Source organism: Platalea leucorodia (genome assembly GCF_965183815.1).
Source record: "Platalea leucorodia genome assembly, chromosome: 7".
Lineage (NCBI taxonomy): Eukaryota > Metazoa > Chordata > Aves > Pelecaniformes > Threskiornithidae > Platalea > Platalea leucorodia.
In genome coordinates, this window is record NC_138829.1 from 71519924 (window position 1) to 71534475 (window position 14552).

General features: G+C 62.7%; 3 protein-coding genes across 3 annotated transcripts; 2 read left to right on the plus strand and 1 right to left on the minus strand.

Annotated features, from left to right (window-relative positions):
• Window positions 1-2430, plus strand: LOC309593445 (mas-related G-protein coupled receptor member H-like). The gene is made up of 2 exons (XM_082317993.1): window positions 1-558; window positions 898-2430. Exon 2 carries the CDS (start codon window positions 936-938, stop codon window positions 1878-1880), a length of 945 nt encoding a protein of 314 aa, XP_082174119.1. The 5' UTR covers window positions 1-558; window positions 898-935; the 3' UTR covers window positions 1881-2430.
• A 4331-nt stretch (window positions 2431-6761) lies between these two features.
• LOC309593227 (mas-related G-protein coupled receptor member H-like) lies at window positions 6762-8307 on the minus strand. Its single transcript, XM_082317416.1, has 2 exons — window positions 8137-8307; window positions 6762-7859 (listed from the first exon to the last, which is right to left on the minus strand). The coding sequence occupies exon 2, from the start codon at window positions 7831-7833 to the stop codon at window positions 6916-6918; it is 918 nt and encodes a 305-aa protein (XP_082173542.1). The 5' UTR covers window positions 7834-7859; window positions 8137-8307; the 3' UTR covers window positions 6762-6915.
• Window positions 8308-8408: 101 nt separating this feature from the next.
• RHOD (ras homolog family member D) lies at window positions 8409-12348 on the plus strand. The gene is made up of 6 exons (XM_082317053.1): window positions 8409-8519; window positions 8632-10424; window positions 11100-11187; window positions 11442-11551; window positions 11648-11786; window positions 11888-12348. Exons 2-6 carry the CDS (start codon window positions 10296-10298, stop codon window positions 12049-12051), a joined length of 630 nt encoding a protein of 209 aa, XP_082173179.1. The 5' UTR covers window positions 8409-8519; window positions 8632-10295; the 3' UTR covers window positions 12052-12348.
• The last annotated feature ends 2204 nt before the right edge of the window (window positions 12349-14552 follow it).

The following is a 14552-nucleotide window of genomic DNA, read 5'->3' on the forward strand; positions in this document are numbered from 1 at the left end:
CTCCTCCCAGAAGGGGAGTCACTTCTGAGAAGCACACAGCCGCGCTGCCAGCACCACCAGCACCTCCAGCACCGCCGGCATCGTCAACACCACCAGTACCGGCAGCATCACCAGCATTGCGCTCTGCTGCTGGAGGGGCGATGCCCCCCGGGGATGCTGAGGTCCAGGGAGCCCTGCGACGGGCAAGGGAGAAATAAAGAACTGCGGAAACCTGCAGGAGGGCAGCCACTTCCTTTCTGGCAAAAAAGAGCGAGATAAATAAAAACAAGGAAGTGGAGCTCTGACGTAGCCACAGTTACAAAACCATTCCCAATTTCCCTACGATCCCACTGTGGCTGGGGGAGCGGTGCACGCTGCCAAGGGGTGCACTGGGGACAGGGCACGGAGAGCGGGGACCTCCTGGTGACCGGAGGACTTTCTTCTTCATGCAACTGTCCTGGGAGGATCCGCTTCAGGATATAAATCCAAAGGGAGCGTGAGATGCCAAGACACCGACTCTGATCTGCCCAAGCCCAGCTGGAAAGACAGCCCTTGCCTGCTGCTTCACCAAAGCTAACAGTTAAGTGCAATGTTTTCCTTCATCCCTATCCCACCTTCCTTTCCTCCAGCATCCACTGCCAGCAGCTATGTTCCTCCCACCCTCTCCCAGTGATGGGCAGCGCTCTCCCCAGGTCCTCTCCCCACTGCCCTGCACTTGCCTGCTGCATCTCCTGGTGAACCTCCCTCTCCCTCCCCTCCCGTCTCCCTCTCCCACCCCAAAATGTCCCCCGCTCCCCTCCCCAGCACATCCCGCTTGTCCCCCACTGATGCCTTCCCAGCGCAGGGAGCTGGCAAGGGGCCGCGCGACTCAGCCCCGGCTTCTCCAAGCTGCTAACTCCCTGTCCACTCTGACCACAGCCGGGGACCACGTCCCACCACCCACCCAGCGTCCATCCATGGAGGTGAACCACATGTCCCCATCTCCTATACTACCCACGCTGCCCACCGATGGAGATGACCCGTGCAGGATGGACGTCACCGACATGGCCATAGACAGCGTCCAGCTGCTCATCTCCCTCTGCGGGCTGATGGGGAACGGGGCCGTCCTCTGGCTCCTCGGCTGCCGCATCCGCAGGAACCCCATCACCGTCTACATCCTCAACCTGGCCGTCGCTGACTTCACCTTCCTCCTCTTCATGGCCACCACGTCTCTCCTCTACATGGTGGAGAATGCCTCCTGCTCCCGCATTGTGCCTCTGATGTACCCGAGGTCGTTTTTCCTGCTCTCACTCTTCTCCTACAATGTGGGCCTGTACCTCCTGACGGCCATCAGCGTCGAGAGGTGCGTGTCCATCCTCTACTCCAGCATCCGCCGCCCCCAGCACTTGTCAGCCGTGGTGTGTGCCCTGCTCTGGGCCCTCTCCATCACTGTCATTGCTGCAGTGACTTCTCTGTGCCTGTTGCACGACCATGAGCACTGCCAGATAGCTCTCATCTCCATGTATGTCCTCAACTTCCTCATCTTTGCACCACTCATGGTCATTTCCAATGTGATCCTGTTTGTTAAGGTCTGGTGTGGCTCCAGGCGCCATCAACCCAAGAGGCTCTACATCGTTATCTTCCTCACCGTCCTCTTCTTCCTCATCTTCGCTCTTCCCCTCAGCATCTGGAATTTCCAGCAGCAGTTCAGCTACACTGTCGTGCCCTACCAGGTTGTTTTCCTGCTCGCCTGCATCAACAGCAGCATCAACCCCTTCATCTACTTCTTGGTGGGGAGCTGCCGGAGGCATTGCTCCTTGGTGTCCCTCCGGGTCGCCTTCCAGAGGGTCTTTGAGGAGCCGGAAAGCAACACGGCACGCAGCAATGACACTACGATGGACAGGCTGGCTCCAGCCTGTTGAAGCTCTTCCAGTGCTCTGCTTAAGGCCCCCGGGACAGCGGCTGAGGTTTTCCTTGAGTAACCAGATTAATAAATGTCTGCAGTATTTCTTCTCGTGGTCTAATTCTGCCCCCTGCAGAAGAGGAGAGCAGGGGCATCGCCAAGGGGAGGGATGCTCTGTGGGGAGTGTGTCAGAGCATAGCTTTCCTCCTCCCTGCCAGCCCATCCCAGTTCCTCGGGCACCATTCCCCCAAGGAGAACGTGCCCCAGAGGACCGTGTTCCCATTTCACACGCCGTCGGCTTTTCGGGATGAGCATTGCCTTCGGGAAATTCCAATCCATGTACGGAGCGGAGGTAAAAGCCATCCGGTGTCCTAAGCCCCTCTCCTCATCCCGCATCCCAGCCTGCGAGGCCTCTCTGAACTCTGCCCACCTCCCACCTCCCGCAATGCCGGCGGGGGGGACCACCTCACCAGGCTCTGCCGAGGCCCCGCCACCCTCCCCGCCCGCCGGTACCCGGTTCCTGTATCTCACTGCTGCCTGGTATCAATAAACAGCATCGTGCACCCCGAGCTGCCTTCGGTCCGTGTGCTGGCTTCGTCTGGGTCCTGCCGCTGGCCAGGGCTGCGGGTGGAGGGAGGGGAGACGCACGCACGGGCTGTGCTCTCTGGAGCAAAAATGATGCCAGCTGCCCGCAGCTGGGAGCGGGATGGGCCCAGGGGTACGGCGGTGCCCCCAGACCCTTTTATTAGTGTCACAGCAAATATCTCCCCAAATATCTTTTATTTTGTCAGCCAGGTCTAAGTGCAAAGGACTCTTCCTTCTGAAATTCTTCCTCTCCCTTGGCTTTGGAGCATTTCTCCTTCAGCAGGCTGGGACGGTGCAGCAGCAAGGGGAGGGGGAGTAGAGTTTTCGATTCTTGGAGAAGTAAGGAGCGGGGTCAGCAAAACCGCTACCCTGGCCTTTAGAAAGGCAGATTTTGGCCTGTTCAGGAGCCTGGTGAACAGAGTCCCTTGGGAGGCCGTCCTGAAGGGCAAAGGAGTCCAGGAAGGCTGGATGTTATTCAAGAAGGAAATCTCAAAGGCGCAGGAGCAGGACGTCCCCGTGTGCCGTAAGCCGAGCAGGCGGGGGAGCGGAACGGCCTGGCTGAACAGAGAGCTTTGGCTGGGACTCAGGAAAAAGAGTTTACCACCTTTGGAAGAAGAGGAAGGCAACTCAGGAAGACTACAAGGATGTTGTGAGGTTATGCAGGGAGAAAATTAGAAGGGCAAAAGCCCAGCTAGAACGTAGCAGTCAAAGATAACAAAAAATGTTTCTACAAATATATCGGCGACAAAAGGAGGGCCAAGGAGAATCTCCCTCCTTTGTTGGATGTGAAGGGATACATTGCCACGAAGGAGGAGGAGAAGGCTGAGGTACTTAATGCCTTCTTTGCCTCAGTCTTTAATAGTCAAGCTAGTCATCCTCGGGGTTTTCAGGCCCCTGAGCTGGGAGACGGAGATAGGATGCAGAATGAAGCCCCGGTTGTCGAAGAGGTGGCAGTCACTGACCTGCTCCTCCACCTGGATGCCCACAAGGCTATGGGACCAGACGGGATCCACCCAAGGATACTGAGGGAGCTGGCAGAGGAGCTGGCCAAGCCACTCTCCATCATCTGTCAGCAGTCCTGGTCAACCGGGGAGGTCCCAGATGACTGGAAGTTAGCAAATGTGACACCCGTCAACAAGAAGGGTCGGAAGGAGGATCTGGGGAACTACAGGCCTCTCAGCCTGACCTCGGTGCCGGGGAAGGTCATGGAGCAGATCATCCTGAGTGCCATTACGCGGCATGTGCAGGACAACTGGGGGATCAGGCTCAGCCAGCATGGGTTTATGAAAGGGAGGTCCTGCTTGACCAACCTGGTCTCCTTCTATGACAAGGTGACCCGCTTGGGGGATGCGGGGAAGGCTGTGGATGGTGTCTACTTGGACTTTAGTAAGGCCTTTGACACTGTCTCCCACAGCATTCTCCTGGAGAAGCTGGCTGCTCACGGCTTGGATAAGTGCACTCTGTGCTGGGTTAAAAACTGGCTGGATGGCCGAGCCCAGAGCGTGGTGGTGAATGGAGTCAAATCCAGCTGGCGGCCGGTCACCAGTGGTGTTCCCCAGGGCTCAGTGTTGGGGCCGGTCCTGTTCAATATCTTCATTGATGATCTGGGTGAGGGGATGGAGGGCACCCTCAGTCAGTTTGCAGATGGCACCCAGTTGGGTGGCAGTGTCGATCTGCCGGAGGGCAGGGGGCTCTGCAGAGGGCCCTGGCCAGGCCGGGTCGATGGGCCGGGGCCAACTGGGTGAGGGGCAGCAAGGCTCAGGGCCAGGTCCTGCCCTGGGGGCACAGCAACCCCAGGCACCGCTGCAGGCGTGGGGAGGAGCGGCTGGGAGCTGCCCGGCGGGAAAGGGCCTGGGGGTGCTGGTCGACAGCGCTGGACATGAGCCAGCAGGGTGCCCAGGTGGCCAAGAGGGCCAGTGGCATCCTGGCTTGTATCAGGAACGGTGTGGCCAGCAGGAGCAGGGAGGTGATGGTGCCCCTGCGCTGGGCACTGGTGAGGCCGCCCCTCGACTGCTGTGCTCAGCGCTGGGCCCCGCACCCCAAGGCGGCCATGGAGGGGCTGGAGCGTGGCCAGAGCCGGGCAGCGAGGCTGGGGCAGGGGCTGGAGCACAAGGCTGGGGAGGAGCGGCTGGGGGAGCTGGGGGGGCTCAGCCTGGAGAAGAGGAGGCTGAGGGGAGCCCTCATCGCTCTCTGCAACGGCCTGAAAGGAGGCTGGAGCCGGGGGGGTCGGTCTCTGCTCCCCAGGAACAAGCGATGGGACGAGAGGGAACGGCCTCAAGCTGCGCCAGGGCAGGGTTGGGTTGGGTATTAGGAAAAATTTCTTCATGGGGAGAGGGGTCAGGCCCCGGCACAGGCTGCCCGGGGAAGGGGTGCAATCACAGTCCCTGGGAGTATTCAAAAAACGTGTGGATGTGGTGCTTAGGGACGTGGTTTAGAGGGGGGCCAGGCAGTTGGGTTAACAGGTTGGATGTGATGATCTCAGAGGTCCTTTGCAACCTGAACAATTCTATGATTCTATGAGTCCGTGGTCCCCAGCCCGGCCACCACCTCCCAGGAGCAGGGTACCACGTCTGGTGGCCACCACGGGACATCACTCACCTCCCTGTGGCTTTGCCGAGGTCTCAGCCGGTCGCAAAGCCTCCCGTCACAGCGGTGGGCAGAGCTGTGGGTGTGCAGAAGGATGATGCCGGAGCCAGGAGCCGTGCGCCGGTCGGCTCCGAACTGAACGCCGTCGTGCCGGGCCTCGGTTTCCCCCTCCTCCCGCACGGCCCCACTGGCACCTCTGGGGCCGGTGCTGCTCCTGTCCTGATGACTGCGGACCCCCACCACGTCCCGCACCCCCCGGCCAGCCCCACCATGTCCCGCACCTTCCCACCAGCCCCACCACATCCCACCCTTCCCACGCCAACCCTACCCCATCCCGCACGCCCCACGCAGCCCCGCCACCTCCCACCCACCCCGGCCAGCCCCACGCCGGAGGCTCCGGTGCCTCCCTATGGGCTGCTCACCCCGGGCCACCCCAGAAGGGTTTTGGGGGGGCTGTTTCTCGGGGAGACCCCCACTCCGCAGCGCGGCAGAGCTTCACCCCCGGCGTCCCGCAGCCCCCCGCAGCCCCCCGTCCCCGCGAACGGCCGGAGAGGAACGAGAGGGGGTGGATGGAGCCAGAAGCGTTTATTGGGATGGGAGCAGAGGCTTCGGCCGAGCCGGGGGCGGGAGCGGGGCAGGCGGGCGCCGGGAGGGAGCCCGGAGGCCTCGCATCTCCGCCTCGCTCGCTGGAGGGCAGCAGAGCCCGGCGCTCCGCGCTCCCCGCCGGGGAGAGGCCGGGCCGGCGGGAGCCCTGCCGGGGGGGCGGCCGGAGGGACGGGGTGGGATGGGGTGGGATGGGGATGGGGATGGGATGGGGATGGAGAAAAGGATGGGGATGGGATGGAGAAAAGGATGGGGATGGGGACAGAGATGGGGATGGGGATGGGAAAGGGAGGGGGATAAAGATGGGGATGGGAATGGGATGAGGATGGGAAGGGGAAAAGCACGGGGATGGGGATGGGAATGGGGATGGGAAAGGGATGGGGATGGGATGGGAAAGGGATGGGGATGGGGATGAGGATGGGGATGGGGATGGAGAAAAGGATGGGGATGAGATGGGATGGGGATGGGAAGGGGAAAAGCACGGAGATGGAGATGGGAATGGGGATGGGATGGGAAAGGGAGGGGGATAAAGATGGGGATGGGGATGGGATGGGAATGGGATGGGGATGGGATGGGAAAGGGATGGGGATGAAGATGAGGATGGGGATGGGATGGGGATGGAGATGAGGATGGGGATGGGATGGGGATGGAGAAGAGGATGGGGATGAGATGGGATGGGGATGGGAAGGGGAAAAGCACGGAGATGGAGATGGGAATGGGGATGGGATGGGAAAGGGAGGGGGATAAAGATGGGGATGGGGATGGGGATGGGGATGGGGATGGGGATGGGATGGGAATGGGATGGGGATGGGATGCGAAGGGGAAAAGCACGGGGATGGGGATGGGAAAGGGATGGGGATGAAGATGAGGATGGGGATGGGATGGGGATGGAGAAAAGGATGGGGATGAGATGGGATGGGGATGGGAAGGGGAAAAGCACGGAGATGGAGATGGGAATGGGGATGGGATGGGAAAGGGAGGGGGATAAAGATGGGGATGGGGATGGGATGGGAATGGGATGGGGATGGGATGGGAAGGGGAAAAGCACGGGGATGGGGATGGGATGGGAAGGGGAAAAGCACAGGGATGGGGATGGGAATGGGGATGGGGACAGAGATGAGGGTGGGGATGGGGACGGGGATGGCGATGGGATAAGGGACGCGGTGCATCCCAACATACAGCCACAGGAAGGTGACCTGCAGGCCCAGCCAGGAGGAAGGGTGGGCAGCTGAGCATGAAGCTGGGGTGGGCAGCGTGGCCGGTGTGACCACAGGGGCCTCTTAGCTGGATACCACGGTGATCCCCGTCTCTTCAAAGACCCTCTGGAAGGCGACCTGGAGGGACACCAAGGAGCAATGCCTCCGGCAGCTCCCCACCAAGAAGTAGATGAAGGGGTTGATGCTGCTGTTGATGCAGGCGAGCAGGAAAACAACCTGGTAGGGCATGACATTGTAGCTGAACTGCTGCTGGAAATTCCAGATGCTGAGGGGAAGAGCGAAGATGAGGAAGAAGAGGACGGTGAGGAAGATAACGATGTAGAGCCTCTTGGGTTGATGGCGCCTGGAGCCACACCAGACCTTAACGAACAGGATCACATTGGAAATGACCATGAGTGGTGCAAAGATGAGGAAGTTGAGGACATACATGGAGATGAGAGCTATCTGGCAGTGCTCATGGTCGTGCAACAGGCACAGAGAAGTCACTGCAGCAACGACAGCGATGGAGAGGGCCCAGAGCAGGGCACACACCACGGCTGACAAGTGCTGGGGGCGGTGGCAGCGGTACCAGAGCGGGCTGAGGATGGACATGCACCTCTCGACACTGATGGCCGTCAGGAGGTACAGGCCCATGTTGTAGGAGAAGAGCGAGAGCAGGAAAAACGACCTCGGGTACATCAGAGGCACAATGCGGGAGCAGGAGGCATTCTCCACCATGTAGAGGAGAGACGTGGTGGCCATGAAGAGGAGGAAGGTGAAGTCAGCGACGGCCAGGTTGAGGATGTAGACGGTGATGGGGTTCCTGCGGATGCGGCAGCCGAGGAGCCAGAGGACGGCCCCGTTCCCCATCAGCCCGCAGAGGGAGATGAGCAGCTGGACGCTGTCTATGGCCATGTCGGTGACGTCCATCCCGCACGGGTCATCTCCGTCGGTCTCCGGGATGGGTGATGTGGGAGGTGGGGATGTCTGGTTCAGCTCCATGGTGGGAGGTGGGACGTGGTCCCCGGCTGCGGTCAGAGCAGAGGGGGAGTTAGTGAGACCCCAAGGGATGTCAGGGAGAGGGGTCCTGGTGATGGGGCACGGCAGGGCTGGGGACAGGGGGTGACAGGAGGGGAGGAGGCTTCCTCACCAGTGCTGGGCTGGGAGGGCGAGTGGGGAGGAGAGGTCGGAGGGGCTCCAGGCACCCGGAGGGAGGATGCACGGGGGAGCGGTGAGAAGGGCTGCGGGGAGCTCCGGGGAGACGCATGCAGCTCCCCGGGCCGGGCTCCGCTCCAGATCCCCTACCTTTCCAGGCAGCAGCCTGGGGCCGAGCTGCCCGCACGTCTGAGCAGGGCACGCTCCCTCCCTCCGGCTGTCCTCGCCACGATCTTCTCGGATGAGGAGAACTGGGGTATCCGCGTCCTCAGAAGACCCGGACAACCCATCTCTCCTCCAAATAAAGCTGCTCCTTGGGGCGTTTCTGCACGATCACGGGTCAGGCGATAAGAGAGCATTGGGCAGTTTCAGAGACACCCAGCCTCTTTTCCTGTCAAATTTCCGTTGATCTTGCAGGAAACGAAACGCTCCGTCCAAGACAACACCCCAGAGGACGAATACTGCAGCAGCTACATCTTGCTGTGAAAGAATCTCGATGCTTTTAGGATTCAACCTGATATCCCATTAGACTGGTAATTACCACCTTCCTAATTGTTTTATTGTGCTCCAGTCTCCTTCCCCCACCCTGCCCTGACGCTGGCATCCTTCTGAGATTGTTCATTACTGGGTGCATTTGCCTTCCAGCCTCCCGGCACGCGAATCACCGCTGTGTCTCCTGCATCTTTGGCGTGCATCAGGCCTGGCTGAGAATTTGGTGTTCGAGCTATCAGTTCAGACTTGCCCCGGCTGGTCTGGGGGCTGCAGTGCCCTCCCAGCCGGGCTGGTAGCCACCGAGGGAGCCGGTGGGACCAGTGGCAGGAGAGCAGGGCATGAGCCAGCCATAGGGATGGGGGGAACGGCAGGGAATGGCACGCATGATCCCTCCCTGCACCCCTATACCAGAAGCGGCCGTTCACCCCCGCCGCGGCCTTGGGGTGGCAGAGGAGGGCACTGACTGGAGGGGAGGGGGTTTTGGGGACCTCCAAGCTGGGATGTGGGGGACATGGTCTCTCCTTCCTCCCCAGAGCAGCAGTGGCTGCCCTCCGCGTCCCCTCCAGCCGCTGGGCTCCCCTGTGCCGGTGGGGGCACACAGCCGGACGGCGGGCAAAGCACCCCCCAAGCAAGGGCAGAAAGCTGCTTCTTCGGCTCGTTAAGCTGGCTGATTGCTGCTAGGACTGCTAACACCCCTGCCTGGCTCACCTGGGCGGCCGGTGCACCCACAGCAGGGCTGTGGGAGCCGGCGGGAGGTGGCACCCATGCACAGGGCTCCCTGAGCCCGGCCACCACCCAGAAACACCCCATGTCCCCAGTCCCTCGTGTCTGAGCATCCTCTGAGCTCCCACCTCCCAGAGCGGGGTCATGGGGGTCCCCGTCCCAGGGGAGGCGGGCAAGGATCGCTGTGGGTAATGCGGACCCAGGAGAACAGCGCTGGGTTGGCACGTCCCCGAGCAAAACGGGGTGCTGCAGCCTCTCCCCACCAGCGTGTTTGGGTCACCGGGAAAAGACCGTGGGCCAGGGGCTGCCTGCGCCAGCCGGGTCCTGCTGGGCTGGGCGCCAGGGACAGGGTATGGCACAGCACGGCACGGTACGGCACAGCAGGACCAGGCGTGGTGTGACAGAAGGGGTGGCACTGGCGGGGAGGCCGGAGCTGTGAGTCACCCCCCAATGCCTCCCTCCGCCCTGGACTTTGCCTCCTGTTGATGCTCGGGGCAATAAAACCCGGGGGGGCCGGGGCGTCAGGGAGGGCCCCCGCCTGCAGCAGGCACTCAGCAGTCCGGGGGCACACACGTCTGTTTGCACGCACAAGCACGGGAGCGTGCGGGTGTGCGCAAGGAGGGAGCTGCGGGCGGGCGAGAGGGAGCCGTGCAAGTGTGTGTGCGTGCGTACGTACATGCGTGCAAGGAACCTGCATGGATGTGTGCAAGGAGCAGCTGGGCATGCGAGCGGGTGCGTGCGTGCAAAGGAGCTGCGCACACAGGATGGAGTCGTGTGTGCGTGCAACAGGCAGCTGTGCGCGTGTGCGGGCAGGCGCGAGAGGGAGCGTTGCACACGCAGCCCGCGGCAGGGTCCCAGGGACACGCAGGGAGCAACGCTACACGTGTGCAAGGCGTCATGAGCGTGCGAGGACGCCCATACGCGTGTGAGCACCCTGCCTGCCTGCGGTGCCCCAGCCCCGAGCGGCGTCACGGGCGGGCCCGGTGGGTGGGTGGTGGCCGCACCCTGGGCCGGGCGGCTACCTCCCGCCACCCTGTCACCGTCACCGTCCCCGCCGAGGCCAGGCAGGCTCCGTGGCCCCGCCGGCTGCCCCCATGCAGCAGGAACGCGGGGGGCAGGTCCCGGGCCCCCCCGAGGCCGAGGTCAAGGCTGTCGTCGTAGGGGACGGGGGCTGCGGGAAGACATCGCTGCTGGTGGCCTTCGCCAGGGGGGACTTCCCCAAGGTACCGGTCTCCCTGTCCCCTGGGACCTCAGCCCCGGTGGGACCCGGTCACGGGTAGGGTCACCATCCCCGACGCACACCGGCTGCGCCCGGGGGAGGCTTCCAGGGAGCGGCGGTGTGGGCGAAGGGCGGCGGACGCGGGATGGGACGGGCACGGTGGCGGCAGCGGGGCCGTTTGCAGCAGGACATGGGGCTGGGGGGGCCGGCGGTGGCCCAGCCTGGGGCTGACGGGGGTGCGGGGCAGCCCCCCTCCGCGGGCGGACGGGCACCTCCGCCTCGCCTGGGGGGTCGCAGGGTGGGGAGCGGGGTCTGTCCCGCAGTGGGGGCACATACGGGCCCCGGGGGGCGCGGGGAGGGGGGGCAGCCCACAGAGACCCCAGCACCTTTCTCCCGGGTCCCACTGGAGCATCCCGCCTGCCCGAGGCTCGGCGCTGCCCTGGGCTGGGGGGGGGGGCCGCAGTCCCGGGGCTGTGGGGGACAAGGAGCGTCCCCACCCCACCCGCCCCGGGGATGCACAACCATCTCCTGCTCCCCGTTTGCCTCTCCCAGCCCCGGGTACCTCCCCGTGCCCCGTCCTGCGCACACCTCCCCGGGGGGGTCCCCTCCGCCACTGCCCCCCGCCGTTGCCCGCGGGCAGGCGGGACCTGTCTCATGTCCCCTCCCTGTCCCCTGCCAGGTCTACGTCCCCACCGTGTTCGAGAAGTACACGGCCTCCCTCCAGGTTGGCGGCAAGCCCGTGAAGATCCACCTCTGGGACACGGCAGGTGGGACAGGAGGGGACGGGGCAGGCGGTCGTGTCCCCCCCAGCCCCGCACCGCCTGCGGGTTTGGGGGTGTCCCCATGCACTGACCACGGGAGACGGGGGGTTAACCTGGTCCCCGGTGGATGTCACCCTCTGCCTTGTGTCCCCAGCGCCTCACTGTCCCCCCAGGCTGGAGGGACAGACACGGTCCCACGCTGTGGGGGACCCAGACCAGTAGGGTACTGGTCCATAATGGTCTGCTTCTCCGCCCGGCAGGACAGGAAGACTACGACAGGCTTCGCCCGCTCTCCTACTCGGACGCCAACGTTGTCCTCATCTGCTTTGACGTCACCAGCCCCAACAGCTACGACAACGTCCTCACGAAGGTAACGCATCCGCCCGGGTGGCGTGGAGCCGGGGCTGCTGCCCGTCCCGCGTCCCCCAGCCCCCGGGTGACGCGCGTGCGTGCGTGTCCCCCGCAGTGGTACCCGGAGGTGAACCACTTCTGCAAGGGCGTCCCGGTGCTGCTGGTGGGCTGCAAGACGGACCTGCGGCGGGACCGGGAGGTGCTGCACAAGCTGCAGGAGGGACGCCTGGAGCCCATCTCCTACCAGCAGGCAAGTGCCACCCCCCCGACGGGCCGGGGGTGCCCCCCAGGACGGGGCGCTGGGGGAGCCGGGCTCCACGGAGCGGGGTCTGACCCCCCGGCGCCCCGCAGGGAGAGGCCATGGCCCGGCAGGTCCACGCCGTGTCCTACTTGGAGTGCTCGGCCAGGCACCAGGAGAACATCGGGGACATCTTCGCGGTGGCCTGCGGTGCCGCCCTCAGCGCCGCCCGCCGGAGCCAGCGCAGGAGGCGACCCAGGAGGGGCTGCGTGCTCTGCTGAGCCCCCCGCCGCTGGCGTAGCCCCTGGGGCCTGCTGCTGGCCCCCCCAGGGCTGGCGACGGCGCTTTGGGTCCCGGCTGCTGCCGGACCTCCGCCGCCACCGCCGGACCTCCGCCGCCACCGCCGCCACGCTCCCGTCCCCCCGCAAGCCGGCCCTGCGGGGTTGCCGCTGCCGGTGGCGGTGGGGTGCCAGCTCGAAGGCCCGAAGAAACCGTCCCAGCAGGGCCCCCGGCGCCCGCGCGTCCCCCGCCAGCCTGCCCGCACCCGGCCCCGCGGGCAGACGGGGTCTGGCAGCAGAGAACTGATTTTGGGCTGGGGGGGGGGGTCCCCTTCGCGCTGGCGGGCCAGCGAGGGAGGGGGACGCGGGGGGACTTCGGTGCGGTTCTGCCATTAAAGCTCAACGCTCGTCAGCGCGGTGCGGTCCCTGCGGGCAGGGGTGCGGGCAGGGGTGCGGGCAGGGGGTGCGGGCAGGGGATCCTGCCACGGCCCCGCTGCGGCCGGGCAGCCCCTGGGAACGAGCCCCCTCCTGCCTTTGGGCTGGGGCACGCGGATGCGTGTCTATAGGTGCGTGTGTGCGCTGTCTATAGGTGCATATGTGTGTGCTGCCTGTCTATAGGTGCGTATGGGTGTGCTGTATGTCTATAGGTGTGTATGGGTGTGCTGTATGTCTATAGGTCTGTCGGTGTCAGTGCTGCCTGTCTATAGGTGCGTATGTGTGCTGCCTGTCTATAGGTGTGTATGTGTGTGCTGTATGTCTATAGGTGCGTATCTGTGTGCTGCCTGTCTGTAGCTATGTAGGTGTGTGCACTGCCTGTCTATAGGTCCGTCGGTGTCAGTGCTGCCTGTCTATAGGTGCGTATGTGTGCACTGCCTGTCTATAGGTCCGTCGGTGTCAGTGCTGCCTGTCTATAGGTGCGTATGTGTGCACTGCCTGTCTATAGGTCCGTCGGTGTCAGTGCTGCCTGTCTATAGGTGCGTATGTGTGCACTGCCTGTCTATACGTGCGTATGTGTGTGCTGCCTGTCTATAGGTCCGTTGGTGTCAGTGCTGCCTGTCTATAGGTGTGTATGTGTGTGCTGAGTGTCTGTAGATGCGTATGTGTGTGCTGCCTGTCTATAGGTGTGTCAGTGTCTGTGCTGCCTGTCTATAGGTGTGTGTGCTGCCTGTCTATAGGTGTGTCGGTGTCTGTGCTGCCTGTCTATAGGTGTGTGTGCTGCGTGTCTATAGGTGTGCATGTCTGTGTGCTGCACATATATAGGCGTGTAGGTGTGTGCTGCATGTCTATAGGTGTGTAGATGTGTGTGCTGCACATACATAGCTGTGTGTGTGCTGCGTGTCTCTAAGCGTGTAGGTGTGTGTGCCGTGTGTCTGTAGGTGTGTGTGCTGCACATATATAGGTGTGTAGGTGTGTGTGCTGCACGTATATAGGTGTGTAGGTGTGTGTGCTGCACGTATATAGGTGTGCGTGTGTGCTGTGTGTCTATAGGTATGTGTGCTGCACGTATACAGGGTTGCGTACTGCCTGTCTATAGGTGTGCATGGGTGTGTGCTGCCTGTCTATAGGTGTGTGTGCTGCATGTCTATAGGTGAGCGTGCTGCATGTATATAGGTGTGCGTGTGCGCTGTGTCTATAGGTGTGCGTGCTGCACGTATATAGGTGTGCGTGCGCTGTGTCTATAGGTGTGCGTGCTGCACGTATATAGGTGTGCGTGTGCGCTGTGTCTATAGGTGTGCGTGCTGCACGTATATAGGTGTGCGTGTGCGCTGTGTCTCTAGGTGTGCGTGCTGCACGTATATAGGTGTGCGTGTGCGCTGTGTCTCTAGGTGTGCGTGCTGCACGTATATAGGTGTGCGTGTGCGCTGTGTCTCTAGGTGTGCGTGCTGCACGTATATAGGTGTGCGTGTGCGCTGTGTCTCTAGGTGTGCGTGCTGCACGTATATAGGTGTGCGTGTGCGCTGTGTCTATAGGTGTGCGTGCTGCACGTATATAGGTGTGCGTGTGCGCTGTGTCTATAGGTGTGCGTGCTGCACGTATATAGGTGTGCGTGTGCGCTGTGTCTCTAGGTGTGCGTGCTGCACGTATATAGGTGTGCGTGTGCGCTGTGTCTCTAGGTGTGCGTGCTGCACGTATATAGGTGTGCGTGTGCGCTGTGTCTATAGGTGTGCGTGCTGCACGTATATAGGTGTGCGTGTGCGCTGTGTCTATAGGTGTGCGTGCTGCACGTATATAGGTGTGCGTGTGCGCTGTGTCTCTAGGTGTGCGTGCTGCACGTATATAGGTGTGCGTGTGCGCTGTGTCTATAGGTGTGCGTGCTGCACGTATATAGGTGTGCGTGTGCGCTGTGTCTCTAGGTGTGCGTGCTGCACGTATATAGGTGTGCGTGCGCTGTGTCTCTAGGTGTGCGTGCTGCACGTATATAGGTGTGCGTGTGCGCTGTGTCTCTAGGTGTGCGTGCTGCACGTATATAGGTGTGCGTGTGCGCTGTGTCTATAGGTGTGCGT